We start from the raw sequence: 18,493 nt of genomic DNA on the forward strand, positions 1-18,493 counted from the left end.
GGCGAAGAGGGAAACAGAGGAGATAAGAGAAGAGAAGAGAGGGTAGGGTTTGGCCATTAAAAGGTACTCCCCGTTTCTGACAAGAAGCAGAGTTAAAACGGAAATGAGAATGCCTTTTTTCACAACATTGTCACTTTTCAAAATGTTCACGAAATTGTAAACCGTATTGTGCTTGTTTTTGAGAAAAGCGCCGGGGCCGTTGAAATGTTGAATGCTCCCAACAATATAATTAAGAACCTTACCTTGGCATGGCTTTGAAGAACCTAGATATGTTCTGTTCTTAAGTTGCCGGCCGGCTGCATTGGTTGTTGAATTGGGTATTTGAATAAGTGGACGGTTTTCCATCTTTGACAGGTAGTCGGAGAGACAATATAATCGTCGTAAAAATTGTATGGCTTTTCCGGCGGCAAAGTTTGGAACTTTGGCGTAGTCCAAACGGTTCACTTTCACGTCCAATAGCAGCTGTAATATCTGCCCCAACTCGACTGAAATATAATACAAGTGTCTCATTTGCAACAACCACTTGGTGGTTATAGAAATGGAGGAACCACAGGATTTTCAATGCAAAAGATACACAGCTTATGCATTCTAAAGGATTTTTGTGAATTTGAAAGAGAATAAGCTGTGTAGGCAACCATCAAGAACCCAGAAAATCATCAACATCAAAAATAACATTATCTTTTCTCATACACTACAGCATTTTTATTACTGCATTCTTCAGCCCAAAGGGCCAGCATTTGGCATAACAGTTGTGGGTCTAACAAATTGCTGAGTCAAAGCTCAGTCCAGCATCTTTTAAAGCCAATTCTAGTCCTGAATATGCCCATCACCCCCGAACTCTGCCTCAGCATTAGCCCCTACTTGTATTGCTGCATTAGTTTCTTTCATTCCGCGTTGTACCCCTGGCCGGTCCACCCCTAAGTGTTCACGTTCTCGTCGTCTACCTTTACGATGAGCCTGAACAATATCACCAACACCACCACTAGCACTAGCACCACCATTATAGGCCTCATTAGGCATATCCAATACATACTCATAACCCGATCTGCTTAATTGAGCCCGTGCAACGTTAAAAACATGCGTCAAGGTCACAGCTGGATCGATGCTCCCATCTTCCAATGCCTCCCGCGAAGTAAAGAATATATCACGCAATGTATGCACCTAAATAAGGACGTAGTACATAAAACTAAATAATTAATACGTAGTAATTTAACAAAATATTCGTGAATTGTAGAGGTAATAAAAGTAATAATATACGAACCATTTCATGTGCACTCGTGCCACTCGAAGCAGATTTGACATACCAATACTGTGGATCATGAACTGGGTTACCAATAACTCGTCTATCATACCGATGAAACCACACTTTGTAACGTGCTGTGATCCTTGATTGTTGGTTTGGTATCATCGCAACTACAAGATTGTGTCGATCTTCCCACCGTTCAATGTGTATTGCATGCTTTTCACCCCAATCAATAATGTATTTTCCCGATCGAGCGTCAGTATCATGCATCTTTTGGCTATAACGCACAAATGGAGGAATGTCTTACAAATAATTGAATTGTCTGCAAAAGCGCTCTGGGTAGTAATGCTCAATCACATAGAAAAACACTAATGGCACTCGCGCTCTCCAAATAAGTGCTCCAGCTCGACAATACTCTGGCAAACTCTCAATGTTATAAGGAGTGAACTTAAACTGCAATGTATTTCCAATAACAAAGAACAATAAATTATTTTTTCTAAAAAAAAAAAAAAGAACAATAAATTAAATATGCTCTTATATGCAATTATATTATATATAAATTACAAAAAAATAAGAAAATCCCAACTTACGTTTTTAGCTTTAACCCGATCAAATCGGTCTCGATAAGCACGGATAACGTGTTTCGTCACGGTAGGCCGACTGTGTGAGCACAACCACCTATGTTCCAAGTAACCAAGCTAACTAATGAAAACACACACAAAAAGACAAAAATACTTACAAAACATATTACAACTAACCTGGCTGCATATGGCAAATCACCGAGCTGGTCCAAAGGTAATACTCCACGCGGCCTTACCATAGGCAATCTTTCCCATGCCCATATTTGTAATAAGATAAGACATCCACCCGCTGATGAGACCTGAAAATCTGTTGCAGGACACATTGACCTATAAAGATAGGCTAACACAGCGGATCCCCAACTGTATTGACCACACTCCTCAAAATCCTCCAAAAAAATCTAATAAAAATAACTTTACTTGATTCTTCGTTAATTATGTCAGGAAACAGAAAATCTCCAAACAAATGAAGAATCAAGATCCGAGTAGCCTGTTGCACTTCCAAATTAGTGCTATATGCATTCACGGTAGGCATCGATGGTAATGCGGAAAAGTTAATCTTGCTCGGGGTCACAAAAGAATTTTGAGGGCGGTATCCCAATAATCTGTGGCATCGAGCATTCCAATCATCAAAACAACGTTTATCTTTACCGGTGACTGCACGCCCGTCTACCTTCAAACCAAATAGCACTTCAACGTCTTGAAGTGTTATGCCGACCTCACCGAATGGAAAATGAAAAGCATGAACCTCTGGGTGCCACCTCTCTATAAGTGCCGTGATCAGACCGTGATCAAGATTAATACAACCCAAATGTGAAACACCGTAAAACCCTGCTGTTCTCAGATATTTAACCATTATCGGTTCTTGAGATTTGGCAGTAAATGCCTGACTATCATACTTCAATAATCTTAATCGAGAATCGAAATTTTTATTGTTCCATATTGACTGACATCGATGCTTCTGTTGGCATACAAGAAGTGATGAATCAATTGGTCCGGGGTGAAATAGTGGTGGATCCATAACTGCAATGTACAATAATATTTTTTTTGAAAACCATGTAGAATATGCATGTGGAAGCAACGAATTAAAATCTTACCATAAAAGCAATAATACAAGTTGTGTACATAAACGTTTGTTGTTTTTTTCTAATACACATAAACATATATATTTTATTATTGTTTACTGATTTTTTGTCACTATCCATATTTTTTTAATTCTTTGTAGGCGTCCATATCTAATATTAAGTTTAGTATATAATATATAATTTATATATTTAAAAATTACAATAAGAGTAGTATTAAACACAAAAATAAAAAATAAATTAAAATGAAGTAAAAAAAATATTAAATTTAACACTGCAGTGTTTTGTACCAAGCAGCCGGCGTTGGCGATCTCCGCCGCAAATGAAACGCCTCCAATGTTGGGGAAACCACTCCTGTGCCGCTAATGTACGGCGGTCAAACCAGTCCGCTGCCAGTCAAACAGCTCCGATGTTGGTCTAAGCGAGCGAGCAAGCACGCCGGTCAAAATTAAACCGCTGGGTGAAGTGGAAAGAATAGGAGCTTTAATTTGTGTTTTGAAAATGGAGATGGAGGAGAGAGGAGATGAGAAATAGGAGAGAAAGCTGTGTTGGAAAATGGAGAGGAGAGACGACTAAAGCTAAGCTAAGCTAAGCTAAGGTGTGAAGGTTGCGGCGAAGAGGGAAACAGAGGAGATAAGATAAGAAAAGAGAAGAGAAGAGAAGGTAGGGTTAGGCAATTAAAAGGGCAAGAAAAGGTTGTCCCCGTTTCTGACAAGAAGCAGTTCAGAGTCAAAAACGGTAACGAGAATGCCTTTTTTCACAATATTGTAAACCGTCCTACGCTTGTTTTTTTTTTTTTTTTTTTGAAAACTAAACCGTGCTGAGCTGAGCTTGTTTTTCTTCTTCACATCTCAACAATATAATTAAGAGGGAAGCTGGGCATGGCTTTGAATTGAAGAACCCTGACGGATATGTTCTTAAGTTGCCGGCCCGGCCGGAGTGGACGGTTCGTCGTAAAATTGTATGGCTTTTCCCATCCATTTCTATTTTCTTCACACCATTATATTATATTATATTGCCTTCACTGTACTGTATACTCACCATGTATCAGCAGCTTAGCGCAGCTTGTATTGGAATCTCAAATTCCAAAACTCCTAGAATATATATATATAGCGAGTGACAACTAACACTGAGAGCTGTACAAGAACAGGGAAGAGCTGAGGGAACTAATAGGACTAGCATGCATGCATGCAGCTTCCGCGTACACATGCATGTTCCTTCCATGATTTCAACCTCCGATCCAGCCCTTTATTATATATATATATTTCTATGATGTGATTACTACTAGCACGATATATAATGAATGCATGGAAAAGCAGACATCATTGTTATATTTACACGTACAGCTTAATTTCGTGCATTATATTATGCATGCATGTCTGCTTTCAAATTAAAATATATGGCTGCGCTGAATGATGACATATTATTGAAAGGAGATTTCGTTAGTTTTGGAGAACACAAGTCAATTATTAGAGTATTTGTTTGTGGAAAGGGACGAGGCACTACGTGTTGGTTGGGATTAGTCTTCATCAAATAATCATCAATTCTACCTAAAATCATGGGAACGAGGATTACTGACGATGGCTAGGCTAGGCTAGCAGCCACTGAATTGAAGCATATATATAGTAATAATGCATTTGAGTGATTATTTAAGGTTCTTGTTTGCAGCTTGGTACATAGCTTAGAAATGTTAATTGTGTTAACATTTAATTTGCTAACATTATCTCTTCTTCACAAATTAAAGTATATGAGAGATTTGATATGATATGATCTTTCCATGGAATGAAGCTAGTATAGGAACCTATTATATATAGCATATGTGTGCAGTAGTGGTATATTTATCTTATATTGTGTTCTCATTGATGGGCTTAAATTTATCCAACTACAACAAACAACTAAATTTTTTTTTTTGGATCAAGAGGAGGGTCGCCCAAAGTTCTACAAAATACATTCCTATGAGATAAGACGTTCACACGGAACGACACTCAAATCACTCAAATCAAATAGCAATGCCTCTTCCACACTATGGGGGGCTCCTCCCACTCAACCCACGTGGTATTGGATGCTTTGATGTGTTTCACCAAGGTGTCTGCCACTATGTTTTGCTCTCTAAAAATGTGTTTGAAAGGTATTTTTCAGTTGTTCTTTTTCCAACTCTTACACTTCTCAATAATGTTGCGCATGGGACCCCTAGGCGTGCTCGTACCATCAATCCAATCGATAACTCTTTTCGAGTCACTTTGCACAATCAGTTTTCTGAAACCTTTTCTCCAAGCCCATTCAATACCCTTAAGTATAGCCCAAGCTTCTGTTAGAGTCACAAATGTAGCAGGGATCTTAAAGCCAAAACCACCACGCCAATTGCCCAGTGAATCACGAACAACCCCCGCACAACTTCCGTTACTTGCCCCAGAAACAACAAACAACTAATTTAATTCATGAAATTTTATTAGTGCCACAAAGTCTCAATAAGCTTAATGGTTACAGATGTTTATAATTGTGTATAATTTGTTTGAAGCTTCATGTGTCAATACCACAATCTAGTTTGTTACTTGATTATTTTTATGTACCAAACAGATGGATTGTGACTAGTTTAGACTGCTTGGGTTTATCAGTTCAAAGGATAATAGCAGAGTATAATCCCTTTTAACTTTAGATTGGTGCACAATCATAACTTCCTCAATGTGTTCTCTTATAGTCTTATTTGAGGATTGGCAAACGCATGAGCAACTGCAGTACAACGTTGTTGAATAGTTGATTATGTCCATCTAGACTATAGAGATATGTTCAGGTTCAGATCTTTGCTCTTTGAATGAAAAACATAACAAATTTGTAAGCCAAAACTAAGAAAACAAGATTTCAAAAAACTAATAATCAAATTTAGCTAATTGAAGGATACAACTTTATACTAAATCCAATTAATCAAAATCTGGGTATTTATTTTTGTCAATTTGAAAGAGAATAGGCTGTAGACAAGGATAAAAAAAACAGAGTACTAAAACCATCCAAAAAAGGAAAACAAAAAAATCATCAAGATCAGAAAAACATCATCTTTTCTCATACACAGCATTTGGCATTACTGTGTCAGAAGGTGTCCTAAGATTTTTCTGATTTCATCATCCTTGATGACGCATACAATCAACCCAAAAAATCTTCAATAAAGTAAACTCGCAATCAAAATCGGAAAACCAAAAACAAAAGCAAAAAACCAAAGAAAAAAAAAACAATGAAGGAGGATGAATCAGAAAGAACGTAGCGAAATAGAAGTAGAATGGATCACACGAAATGAATCGTCACTCTCTTCCTAAGATTATTCATCATTCTTCATCCTCCGTAAAGACTCGATCTTTCATTAATTTTATGCTATTGTAGGAAGTGGGGAAGCAAGATTTGGCAGCTCAAGTTGCTAGGGCAACAGCTAAAATTTCCAGGAAGAAGAGAAGGCTGGGACGCGACATTTTATAGAGTTCCATTGGAGCCCTAATATTCAACATAAGAAGGCCGAGGCCCATAACTGCTGTGCGGCTAAGAAATTGCAAGTCAAAGCTCAGTCCACCATCTTTTTAAACCCAATAGTTAATATTCTCGAAGCGGCGAAACCCGCGAGTTAGAGCTATAAAAAGATCACCCGCGAAAGAGCAGGTCTAACGGGCTTGGTCTGCTAAGACTTGCGGTCCAAGCCCTATTTTGTATGTATGTACATATATATATAACAAAAGTTTATGAGTCACTAACCAGTAGTGCTGTGGACTCAGGTCCACCTTGCAAGGTGAATTTGAGTCCAAAAATGACGCCGTTTTTTTTTTTTTTACTAAACATATTGGCCTGAAACGTGGAACTCAAACTCTACATTCACATACACTATACTCAACATTCATAATTTGTAAACTCTACATTCACACATTACATGATTATATGTTTAGTAACTATATTACCACTGTTATGCATTCACACATTCAAAACTCTATATTCACAGGTTCTATACTCCATATTCACAACTTGAGAACTCCACATTCACACACTACAGGGCTACAAGTTGCTAGAACTTCTTAACTCTATTACAGATTCACACATGCATAACTCTACATTCACGATTTCTATACTCCATATTCACAATTTGAAACCTAAACATTCACACATTTCTGAGCAACTCTACATTCACACAATCATAACTCTACATTCACGATTTCTATACTCTACATTCACACTTTGAAACCTCTACATTTACACATTTTTGGACAACTCTATATTCAGCAATATGTTTACTAATTTAAAATAAATAAATAAATAAATAAATAAATAAAATAAAAAAAAAAACAGAGAAAGACAAAACGACGTAGTTTTGGACCCAGGTCCACCTTGCAAGGTGGACTTGGGTCCACAGCATAATTTGCGCTCACTAGGCCAGCCAACCCACGTGAAATGGACTAATGTTACATAAATTCTAGCCGGCCAAAGATCAAGCCCGCGGTGGAACGGACCGACCCACTTTGACAATATTACTAATAGTAGTATAAAAAAGTCAAAGCCCATAATAGTTATACCATATTATTTCTTTTTATTTTACAAGGAGACAATAAGTAATTTGAAATGTACATAATTCAAGATCTAACAACACCCACCGCGTCTATTAGCAATCCTTATATCATAGACCCAAATTGGTTATATTATGGATCACTCGGGTACTGGCTATTTTTATTGATCCTCGTGATGTTAAGATCCAAACTAGTTATGCTATGAATTACTCATAATGTCTTAAACGAGGAATATAGAATATAAAGTTTGTGTTGCACAAATAATAAATAAGCATGTTTAGGAATATTTGACGAAACATATATATAGTGTAAAAATCAACCTACGTGAGCTCTAAAAAAGTCATGAGACTTTTATATAGAATACTCGATCTAGTGACAATCTAGAAGATTGCACTAAATTTCCCACCTACCATTATTTCTTCTGAAACGATTTATTATATTGAATGAGTAGAATTTGAAGATTGTTATTTTCAAGAGAATGACAATTAAAGATTAATTATGAAGATTGGGTCTTGAAGATCAATAGTTGTATTCTTTTTCCTTTGATTGAATTTTGATGTTATTTTCTTAATTAAGATTTTTTAACGAGGCGGATAATGCAACACATGAATACACATATATCATGTACTATTTTCCTCACTAAATTTTTCCCACCAATTTTTTTAGTGAAGTTAATAATATCTAAGGAGGGGTGTTGTAAATAATTAAATGTGAACATTACTAAAGGTATTATACTAGCTATGACAATACATTTTCATCTTTATTAGTCTTATATAGTTATATATATTGAAACTCTATATATGTTGTATAGATTAGACTGAATAATAGGAGTAATTAATAAGAGTATCCATTATTCTCTCAATATTCCTTGTCATACATCCAGTTTAACAATATTTTTTACTGTTTTATATTATATATTAGGAGTAATATAAATAATAGAAGGGGAAGGTGATTCAAGAAGAGCCAAGTGCTGCTTTAGATATTTCTTCAAAAGCATGGTCAACACAACACTTGAATTTCTCAGCATCTATGAAGTCTTTCTCTACAGACAACGCAATCCTTAGGCTTCCCACGTAGCTCACCATCGTTACACATAAGCTCTGCAAATTATTAAATTAGATACATTTTATAATATATACTCTTTAATTTAAAAAAAAAAAAACTGGAAAAAGAAAAAGAAAGAAAGACCTGTGGGATTCCAGCAATGATGAAGTATATCCCTTTAGCCGGATGATTGGCCAAAGACATTCTTTCCATCGGCCCAATCATATTCGATATTCCCATACTAGAATTCTTCGACGTCCCATGAATATACCTTGCTGTCGCCTCGCTGCCCCTAGTTTTCATCAAAGCTTGAAGAAGCCAACCGGTGAGATAAACGGACGCGGAATTTCTTTTCCTCTTGATTATCCGGTGAGCCTTTCGAACAAAGCGGAGGGGATCGGAAGCGGTGGCCGGAGTAAGGGCGGGCAGGGAGACCGGCAAGAAGGTGAAATGGTTTCCCCATGGCATTTCTGCGTTTGGTTTTATCATTTCAGTCACGGATTTGTAGCCTCCTATTGCCCTGGTGTTAAACAGTACAAGTGCCGTGCATCTTGCCTTGCTCGATTCTTCTTCAATTTGCTTCATATATAGCCTTGTCCCGTATATAATAATCCCCGTCACCACATCGTTTATTGTCTGTCCATAATTGCAAACAACATAGTCAAACATTGTGTACTAATATATTATACCTCCCTCCCATTTGGTTGTTGATTTGTTTAATATTGAAGTTATTTTTAATTCAACTTTTCATAATATTAAGTTTAATATCAATATATAAAATTTATATATTTAGAAATTACATTAAAAGTACTATTAAACACAAAAAATTAAATTTAAAAATAATTAAAAATTACTAAAGAAAATATACAACGAAGAAAGAGTTGATTTGACTAATGAATAGTAAATAGAACAGGTAAAATGAGAATATATTTTTTAAGTGAAGAGCCATGAATACTGCCTGATTGGCTCAACTCAAAAAGGCCAATAAGAAACTTCAACTAAGAATATGGTTGGTGCTAGTCATTAGTCGGCTAGGCAGGTGCCTATGGGTATAACTAAAAAAAATCAATATAATGCACGTGTTTGGGTGTATAGCAAGATCAAGTCCCGGATTAACTCGGTTAACTCAATCAAAATGAACGAATTAATTCTGCAGCCTAGTCGCTAGGCAATCGAGTCAGCCGAAGTAGGCCCTAGGCAATTGGTTGCCTAAGCCGGTGCCTAGGAGGAAAATCAACACAGTCCAGCACCTAGGGCCTATATCGATTTTTGCAACAAAGTCTAACTTGAAATTTTATTATTACCAACTACCAAGCCAGCACCCCAACTAATCTTGCTGATGTTGTCTCATCACGCACTAATATATTAATTGATCTCGTTTATTTAAAAAAAAAAAATTATATTGCATGCATCCTAGGAAAATGAATTGAATGTCGTTTTCAATCATGTATAGCACATATGTTTTAGTGATTATTACCACTTCAAGTTTGTCCTTGATTTGCTTGATTTGATCAAGGGAAAACGACATAGTAGTGGTGGCAATCGGACGGAACTCCACCCCGTGGTCGCCGGAGCGGACCGGAGTCCGGTCATCTTCAACCAAAGTGCTCTTCAAGACGCTCCATCCAAAATCATAAACCGTGTTGAATGCTCCAAACAAGACCCTGGGCATGGCTTTGAAGAACCCACAAATTTTCTTAGAAGCTTTGGACCGGGGAGCGGCGGCGGCGGCGCTCCTTTGCCGGGAAGGAAACGTGAGCGGCAGCGCCGGATTATCGGCCCTCTGAAGGCAAGAAAGAATGGCTCCCATGAGAGAATAGCCATCTCCGAGTGAATGGTGAAGCTTGAAGATTAAGTTGCCGGCTGCATTGGTTGTTGGGTATTTGAACAAATGGATTTCCCAGAGTGGACGGTTTGGGGGGAAAGCCTCCATTGCCATCTTTGAGAGGTAGTCGGAGAGACAATCATCGTAAAATTCTATGGGTTTTCCGGCCGGAAAGTTTGGAACTTTCACGTGGTCTGAATGGTTTACTTCCACCCTTTTCCATTTCTTCACACGACCATCAGTGCCTTCACTCACCTGCATATACATCATTATTAATATTAAGATCAAAAGAATTAAACTCGAAGAAACTGAAAGTAGTGAAGACAATTAATTAAGGAAGGAGGGATGAAATTAAGGAACAGACCATTATAGAAGAAAACCTAGGATTAATGGGGACAAAGACATCCTTAAGAAGTGAAATGACGAGAGAATCAGAGGCTTGTATTGGAATCTCACTTTCCAAAACTCCCAGAATAGTGAGCGACAGCACTGAGCTGTTCAAGAACTGGGCACTAGGACTAGCAGCTTCCTCGTATCCATGTTCCATCATTTCAATTTTTTTTTTAATGTTGTTTCCTTGATTATATTTCTACTAAACTCTCTCCTAATCCTGGTTTATATATATAGTACGATGCATGAAAAAGCAGACATCATAGTTACACACGAAACTTGGAATTACGCGGATTTCGTGCCGCATGCATGACTGCTCCGAAAAAACCTGAAATGATATATAATGAAAGGAGATTTCGTGAGTTTTGGACAACACAAATCAATTATTTGCAACATGAATCGAGTGGCCTCTTTGTGGAAAGGGACGAGCTGAGGCACGTGTTGGGTTAGGATTAGTTCTTCATATATCAAATCATCAATTTTACCTAAAATCATGGGATTGAGGTTCATTAACAATGAGCTAGCATCCACTGCAAACATACCTACTATACTAATACTAATAAGAGCCAAAGAAAGTTAGGCCTAAAATGGGTAGAAAAAATGGCGGTCAAATTATTTAATCAAATGGATGGTTCAGATGAATTATTTAATCAAATAGATAGTTAAGATAATTCAGATTAATATTATTAATAGAGATAACCTAATTTAACCTTACTTTTATGATTATCCGTTAAGTTTTCCGTTAAATATTCTCTTCTCCGTTAATATCCCGTTAACTTTTAACTTACACATTAATTTCTATAAGAAATGTCTTAGGTTCGAACCTTATCTCAATCAAATTTGACATAATTAAGTTTCTCACTCTATTTTACTCTTATTAAATTAAATAAATTAGTAGCTACAACAAAAAATGATACATATGTATTTCTTTAATTTAGAATTATGTGTCTACAATACCTTTATTTGAAAAAATTATTCATTATCAAAAAATTAAATTATATAAGAGAAAATAATTTCATTAGTTATATTGTATTTATTCTCTCATGCAAATATTCTTTACATTCGAATTTATCAATTAATATTCATTACACTGTCCATTATCTTATTTTTACAATATCTTGTAATTAAATATCAAAGTTATAGTACAAAATAATGTATGTTATATATTTATTTACCAAGTATTTTATGAAAAAAAAATTAAAATAATTTGAAGCTAATTATATTAACTACTTGGGGATTGGTTGACAAAGAGAGTACTCAAATAATAACCCAACAAATTGAAGCGGAATCATTCTATTTTACTCTTATTGAATTAAATAAATTAGTAGTTACACCAAAAAATGATGCATATGTATTTCTTTAATACCATGAAAAAAATAAAAAAGAATAGTTTAAAACTAATCATATTAACTACTTGGGGGATTTGTTGACAATGAAAGTACTCAAATAACCCATTACCCAGCAAATTGAAGCGAGAAACTACTTTTTAATATCTTTGGAATACATAATATTTTAAATTTTTAAAATTTTATTAATTTATTTATTCTTTTTTCTTAAACTAGGAATTTCTTTACCCACAATAACTCATTCAACAATAATGGTTGAACCAAATGAATCCCAAGCAGAACACCTGGACTAAAGGAAAGTCCATAGCTCCTATATCATAATCTCATTGCATGACGTTGTCATCTATGCTACCAACAATAACCGAATTGCAAATAACACACTACCAACAAAAAGGAAGAGAACAAATAGTAAACATGAAGACAATGACAATGTTACTCAAAAGAAAATTAAGAACACTTAGAAAAATTCAAATTAAAAGTAGTATTTATTTAGACTATCATTTTTAGACCAAATATTTAGACTATCGATTTTACAAGGTTGCAAACATTTATTTTAGTAATAATTATAATGAATTTTCTATATTATCTTGGATTCATATACTTTGAGTTAGATATTTAAATAAAAAAATTCGACATTCAATTACCCATGTATAAACTTCTCCTATATAATCTTGCATTGATATACTTTCAAATATTTATTTAAATATAAACATTGGGCATTAACACATTCGCGTATAAAACTAGTATAGTAATAATAATGCATTTGAGTGATTTAAGGTCTGTGTTTGTAGTTACTTGGGTATGTATATATGTCGTGTTGACCTTTAGTTTGCTAACATTATCCCTTCTTCGTGAAGTATATGAGATAGATTTAATCTTTCCATTGAAGCTTGGGACCTCATGTATAGCATGCAAGGGAAGTATCGTGTGCTATATTTTATTTTGTTTTATAATATGTTCTAGATTACTTTATTTTATTGATGGGTTAAAATTTATCCAAACTAGAACAAACTTACTTAATTTTTAATGGCACAAAATCTTTTAATAACTTTGATGATTTTTTTTGGGTAACGAAAAATCTACTACCACTATTCAATGGTGTATATATATTAGGCGACAGGTAGGCTCAACCGAGAAATCCTATATGATACGCTCGACTAAGAGAGTGTTGACCATAATTGAATATCTTGCAAATTGCACATGATTAGGAAGACCATGTACTATGGGTTCGATCGAGAACGTATTGGTAAGAACTGAATTCATGACCTTCTCATACGAGAATTATACTTCACACACTCAGTCACCTCTTTTCGAGTCATTGTGTTTCATTTGCTTTATGCTTCTAAGTGTGCCTATACATACAAGACACATTAGGATTTGGCGATGTATCAAAGAGATTAATAAGATAATCCTATGACCAAATCAAATATTAGTGATCTAAAAAACAAATAAATAAAATTGTGATAATATCATTTAATGTTGTATAATTTTGAAAGAAATTAAAACATATAGATGAGATGCACAAAGTTCACCTCTGATCTTTAATTTGTTGGCATATACTTGACTGTAACTTAATTAGGTTAAATCAAAGTATTAATTATATTATTACTTTAAAACGTTTAATTTGAAGCATTTATCACCATAGAAAGAAACAGTATCTTTATCATTTATGTAAAACAACTTTTTGTTATGACTTTATTTTAATGGTAAAAAGAATTCAAACTTTTACAATTATATTGCCATACATTATATTCTATACTTAAATTTGGTAATTTAGGGTAAAAAGTGTAATATTAGTGTAATTTTAATTTGTGCAACTTAATCTAAATAAAATAAAAAATTTATTTAGATGTTTTAAGGATTCCAAAGCACAGAACACACCAATATAACATGAAACTACAAACATACAACCCAGGCCAGGCCAATTAATGCAAATCAAAGAGAAACTAAAAACATTACGAGAATTTCCAACTAACAATCTTAAAACTAACAACGATTTTTGAACTCCTAAACTTCGTCAACCCAAGCTCATCATGAAAAGTGGAGCCAGCAAGAGTGCGGATCCCCATAATGTGCCAACCGAGGCATGAACCGCTGTTGCCGTCGACTTATCCAAGGCGGGGCCGGGGGCCGGTGCCGGGGCGGGAGACGGCGGAGTGACGGAGGTGGGAGAAGGTAGTGGTGGAGGAATAACGGTAGGAGGCTTAGGATGTTGGGGAGACATAACAATAATGATAAGCTTCTGTCCCTTTTCACAATTATCAGCTTGGCCACTTATGAAAAAAAATTCACCTGACCTCGTCAATGTCACACTAGAATTCCCATCTGTCAGGTTATCGATTGGGCTTGTCTTGTTGCACTGATAGTAATCCTTTTTGTTAACCACAAGAACTGAATCCTCTCCTTTCTCGTACCTGAAAACTGCCCACAACACAACAACAACAATTACTCAACAAACCAAAAACAAAACACAAACATTTTATGCTGACCGTTGGCATAGAAGATTAGTCTTCTGGCTATGGACGGGAGAGATACCTTTGGACAATCAAAAAAGAAAAAAACAATGTAGTAATATATATGACAACGTACTAAGTGTATCGTTGATCTGGAAGCGGTTTTCTCCGGCCCAATGGTTCAACCCATCACAGGGCTGCAAAACCCAACCATCTTTCCCACCAACGTACAACGTATGAGCTTCAGACAAGCATACAAATCCCATCAACAACAGATAGCTCACAAAAACAACAACGTTTGACCCCATCACTCACTCACAACTAACACTCTCAGAATTATTATTATTATTATTATATAAATAAAATGCTCTGTGATTCTGTGAATGGGCAGGGCAAGGCAGGCTTAAAAAGGGGCAGAGATTAAAGATGGCATTTAAGAGATTGCTGTGACTTTATAGTGGTTTAGTGTGGGACACAATTGTAATAAGATTAGCATAATTCTAGGAATAACGTTCTTCCATAACAGTTAGAAGTTCAAAAAACATAATAATAATACTACTTAAAGACACAATTTATACCGGGCTTTAATTGTTAAGTAGTCATGGAATTACAGGTTATATTACATGTACTCACAATTTTGATTCGTATTATCTAACACTCTTCCCGGGAATTACTCGTGAAAATTAAACTGATTGTTCAAAGCAACACTGTTTTGGCAAGCACAAACACTTTCAATAATCACTTTGCTGCAACAACTATATATATATAGATATAGATATATACAAGAGAACCATCTGAGGTCTGACACTACATAACAACATTAATTGTTCAATCTGTGTTGACCATCTGGAACCCTAAACAAAGGGGGAATCAAACAACCACTGGGCAGTTACATTGTTGCCCAACATTATTGAAAGTAAAGGATGGAGCTGAGAAAACCTACACGGGGTTGGGTTGTTACTTTCACTTTCGTCATTATCACGATTCGGGATGGATGATGGATATTAACCACCGCCACCACTTCCGTATTTCTTTCCGAGGACGACGAGCTGCAACTTGTCGTAGCCAGCTAGCACACCAGCACCAGCAACGGCTCGCAGAATGTTTGCTCCGGCTCCCTTGAAAAGTGACTTGGTGCCTTCTTTCTTTACTATCTGAGAAAAGGCGTCCATTGAGCCCTTGTATTTCACAGCCTCTCCGGATGTCATCATCATCCTTCTTCGCACAGTGTCAAGCGGGTAAGAGGCCAAGCCTGCACCGATAGTGATAGCCCATCCCAGCAAGAAACTTGCCCAGAAACTGTCCTGTAAAGACACAAAAAGTAGCAATACATCAATAACCCGTAATAAGTGGCTATAGTAACTGAACTATAAGGCATAAGAGCTACTGCTGCTTCTTTTTTTTTTTTTAGTACTATTGACTTTGTTACAATGTAGTATCTGTTCATAGCTACTTTCTCAACCTACTGAAGCACAAAGAGTCAACAGTCACATCCATTGAGGCTCGAACCCACTCCTTTCCATGTGGGAGTGTAAACCTGGTGCCACTAGACCATAATCTAGGAATTAGTATTGCATACCTGCAAGCCACCAACTAGAACGACAGGTTTAAGTGAGTCATACATCCCAAAGTACAGCCCACGATAAACAATAATCCCAACACACGAGACAGTAAATCCACGATAGAGCCCAGCAAGACCATCAGCCTGAATTGTTTTCTTGTAAACATCAAGCAAACCATTAAACTGCCTTTCACCGCCCTTTTTTGCAGCCTTGGCATCATTAGCCAGACGTGTTCTCGCATAATCAAGGGAATAGACAAACAGAAGGGACGAGGCACCAGCAGCACCACCTGATGCCAAGTTCCCTGCAAACCACTTCCAATAGCCATCTCTGTCTTTCTTGAAATTAAAGAGTCGCTTAAAGTAATCTTTGAAGGCAAAGTTGAGTGCCTGCAAACATAAATTTGCACAAATTAAAGACACCACAAAAAGCAATGATATGACAAGATTATTTACCCAATTCAAATTACTAATACAATTCTCACGTCCTTCCAGAAAACACAGATATACGAGAGAAACTTAAATAGTGGCACACTTGGATAGCAGGTACAATAAACACAAGAAAGAGTTCCAAATGAACAAAAACAGAGTCCTGAAGGGATTCTCTATTAGATATTCAAATATCAAGTATAAGATAAGCATAACGTGGCAGCTACACAAAAATGTCAGCGAGCAAAAACCTAACCATAAAGCCAGCTAACCTGAGTGGGGAAGTATCTAATAACATTTGCAGTATTTCCCCTCCAAAGAGAAAGAGCACCTTCATCCTTGATAGTTCTGGCAAAGCAATCAGAAATCCCCTTGTACGGTTCAGAAAGCCGACCAGCTTTTATCATTTCATCCTGATTCTGAATCAAAAGCTTAACCCTCTCGATCGGAGCAGCAGCAGTCTTAGAGACAGCAGCAGAAACCCCTCCCATGAGGAAATCCACCATAAAACTCGAAGCTTTCTTTTCAGATGGAGCCTGTATAAGAATCGGAGACTGCAGTGACAAAATCCCCACGCCTGCACCTCGGGTTGCAGGCACCAAACGACTCATCATTACTTCATTCACATATCCACCAGTCAAATTGTACGACCCAACATACTTGGAATGCATGTGGGGAGAAATCTGAGAGAATAGGAAAGACTGCCCATGTATTTTCTGAAATACTGGTGCAGTTTTTGAACCATCTGCCATATTAATCAATATGAAGCAGGCCTGCAAAGAAAAAAAGGGCTTTCTTTGAGGGGGGAAGAAAAAACCAGGAAACAGAGGTACCTTAAGTCCTTAAGACATAATCACATAAGCAAATAGCTTCAAATGGCAGAATTAACAGTGCAATGAGTAATAGTTAGTGACTATAACAAAACCACTAACTAAATTAAAGCAAAAGTTTACAGCTTTCTGATTCTAAACTAAAAACTAAATACAGCCCAATTGATTTAAACATAGAATTGCTTAATTAATCCAAGGAAAAAGAATATCAGAGTTCCAACTCTTTCTCATAGCTAAAATCAACAAACACAAACATAAATTGATACCTGAGAGGGCGGCCACTCCAGATAATCGGAGAGGGTGATTCCTACTTCCTAGTTCCTAGTCGAAGTTGAGAGGAGAGAAGGACACGATCAGTCTCACTTGACTATCATTCAGCACACAGCAACACCCAGAAAGGACTAGGGTTCTGACATATTTACGCATCTGACCCTGCACTCCCGCGAAAATTGTCAAAATGCCATTGACCTTTCGGCCTGGATGATGGGATTGGTTGAGATGGACAAGCTTTCAACAATGGCGTGCTCACTTCACTTACAATGTTCTGTTCTGAGTTTGGATATTACCAAAACATAATGCCAAATAACTTTTCAATATTTACGTTATAAAATGAGACATTTGATTTTATTTTTTAAGTGTCACATTCATCATATAAATCCGATAATTATTTGACAATTTTACTATACTTTACAATGTAACTATTTAATATGTAACTCATTTGTTTGTGTAATATTAAGAATTAATTTTTTTTTTTAGATCAAAAGGATGACCAAGCCTGGTACCTTACATCATACACCTCCCGAGATAGTCATCACACACAACAAAGCACTCAAGTCCACCAACAATGCATCCTCGACGCTGGTAGGGGGCTCCTCCCAATCCACCCACATGGTATTGGAGTTTCGTGTTTGTTTTGGCAAAATATTTGCCACTACATTCTGCTCCCGATAGATATGTTGAAAAGAAATCTTCTCGTGTTTGTTCTTACAACAGACACCCTCCTGAGATAGTCCTCGCACACAACAAAGGACTCAAGTCCACCAACAACGCATCCTCGACGCTGGTAGGGGGCTCATCCCAATCCACCCACATGGTATTGGAGTTTCGTGCTTGTTTTGTCAAAATATTTGCCACTACATTCTGCTCACGATAGATATGTTGAAAAGAAATATTCCCG

At 36.5% G+C, this 18,493-nt stretch overlaps 3 protein-coding genes, 1 long non-coding RNA gene and 2 other non-coding genes across 6 annotated transcripts; all 6 read right to left on the reverse strand.

Annotated features, from left to right (window-relative positions):
• Positions 1-627: 627 nt before the first annotated feature.
• On the reverse strand, positions 628-3,524 carry LOC116021140. Its single transcript, XR_004098920.1, has 5 exons — positions 3,194-3,524; positions 2,002-2,844; positions 1,834-1,921; positions 1,262-1,696; positions 628-1,161 (listed from the first exon to the last, which is right to left on the reverse strand). It is a non-coding gene; the product is annotated as an uncharacterized LOC116021140 (long non-coding RNA).
• Positions 3,525-5,932: 2,408 nt separating this feature from the next.
• On the reverse strand, positions 5,933-6,030 carry LOC116002508. The gene has a single exon (XR_004094481.1). It is a non-coding gene; the product is annotated as a small nucleolar RNA snoR31/Z110/Z27 (small nucleolar RNA).
• Positions 6,031-6,137: 107 nt separating this feature from the next.
• On the reverse strand, positions 6,138-6,233 carry LOC116002556. Its single transcript, XR_004094501.1, has one exon. It is a non-coding gene; the product is annotated as a small nucleolar RNA R32/R81/Z41 (small nucleolar RNA).
• Positions 6,234-8,311: 2,078 nt separating this feature from the next.
• On the reverse strand, positions 8,312-10,854 carry LOC116028847 (O-acyltransferase WSD1-like). Its single transcript, XM_031270684.1, has 4 exons — positions 10,672-10,854; positions 9,960-10,562; positions 8,627-9,118; positions 8,312-8,538 (listed from the first exon to the last, which is right to left on the reverse strand). Exons 1-4 carry the CDS (start codon positions 10,852-10,854, stop codon positions 8,392-8,394), a joined length of 1,425 nt encoding a protein of 474 aa, XP_031126544.1. The 3' UTR covers positions 8,312-8,391.
• A 3,206-nt stretch (positions 10,855-14,060) lies between these two features.
• On the reverse strand, positions 14,061-14,804 carry LOC116028897 (early nodulin-like protein 1). The gene is made up of 2 exons (XM_031270751.1): positions 14,633-14,804; positions 14,061-14,464 (listed from the first exon to the last, which is right to left on the reverse strand). The coding sequence occupies exons 1-2, from the start codon at positions 14,802-14,804 to the stop codon at positions 14,061-14,063; spliced, it is 576 nt and encodes a 191-aa protein (XP_031126611.1).
• A 402-nt stretch (positions 14,805-15,206) lies between these two features.
• LOC115997258 (ADP,ATP carrier protein 3, mitochondrial-like) lies at positions 15,207-17,774 on the reverse strand. Its single transcript, XM_031236777.1, has 4 exons — positions 17,583-17,774; positions 16,759-17,259; positions 16,076-16,447; positions 15,207-15,800 (listed from the first exon to the last, which is right to left on the reverse strand). Exons 2-4 carry the CDS (start codon positions 17,236-17,238, stop codon positions 15,501-15,503), a joined length of 1,152 nt encoding a protein of 383 aa, XP_031092637.1. The 5' UTR covers positions 17,239-17,259; positions 17,583-17,774; the 3' UTR covers positions 15,207-15,500.
• Between the last annotated feature and the right edge of the window lie 719 nt (positions 17,775-18,493).

This window comes from Ipomoea triloba, chromosome 1 (assembly GCF_003576645.1).
Source record: "Ipomoea triloba cultivar NCNSP0323 chromosome 1, ASM357664v1".
NCBI classification, from domain to species: Eukaryota; Viridiplantae; Streptophyta; class Magnoliopsida; order Solanales; family Convolvulaceae; genus Ipomoea; species Ipomoea triloba.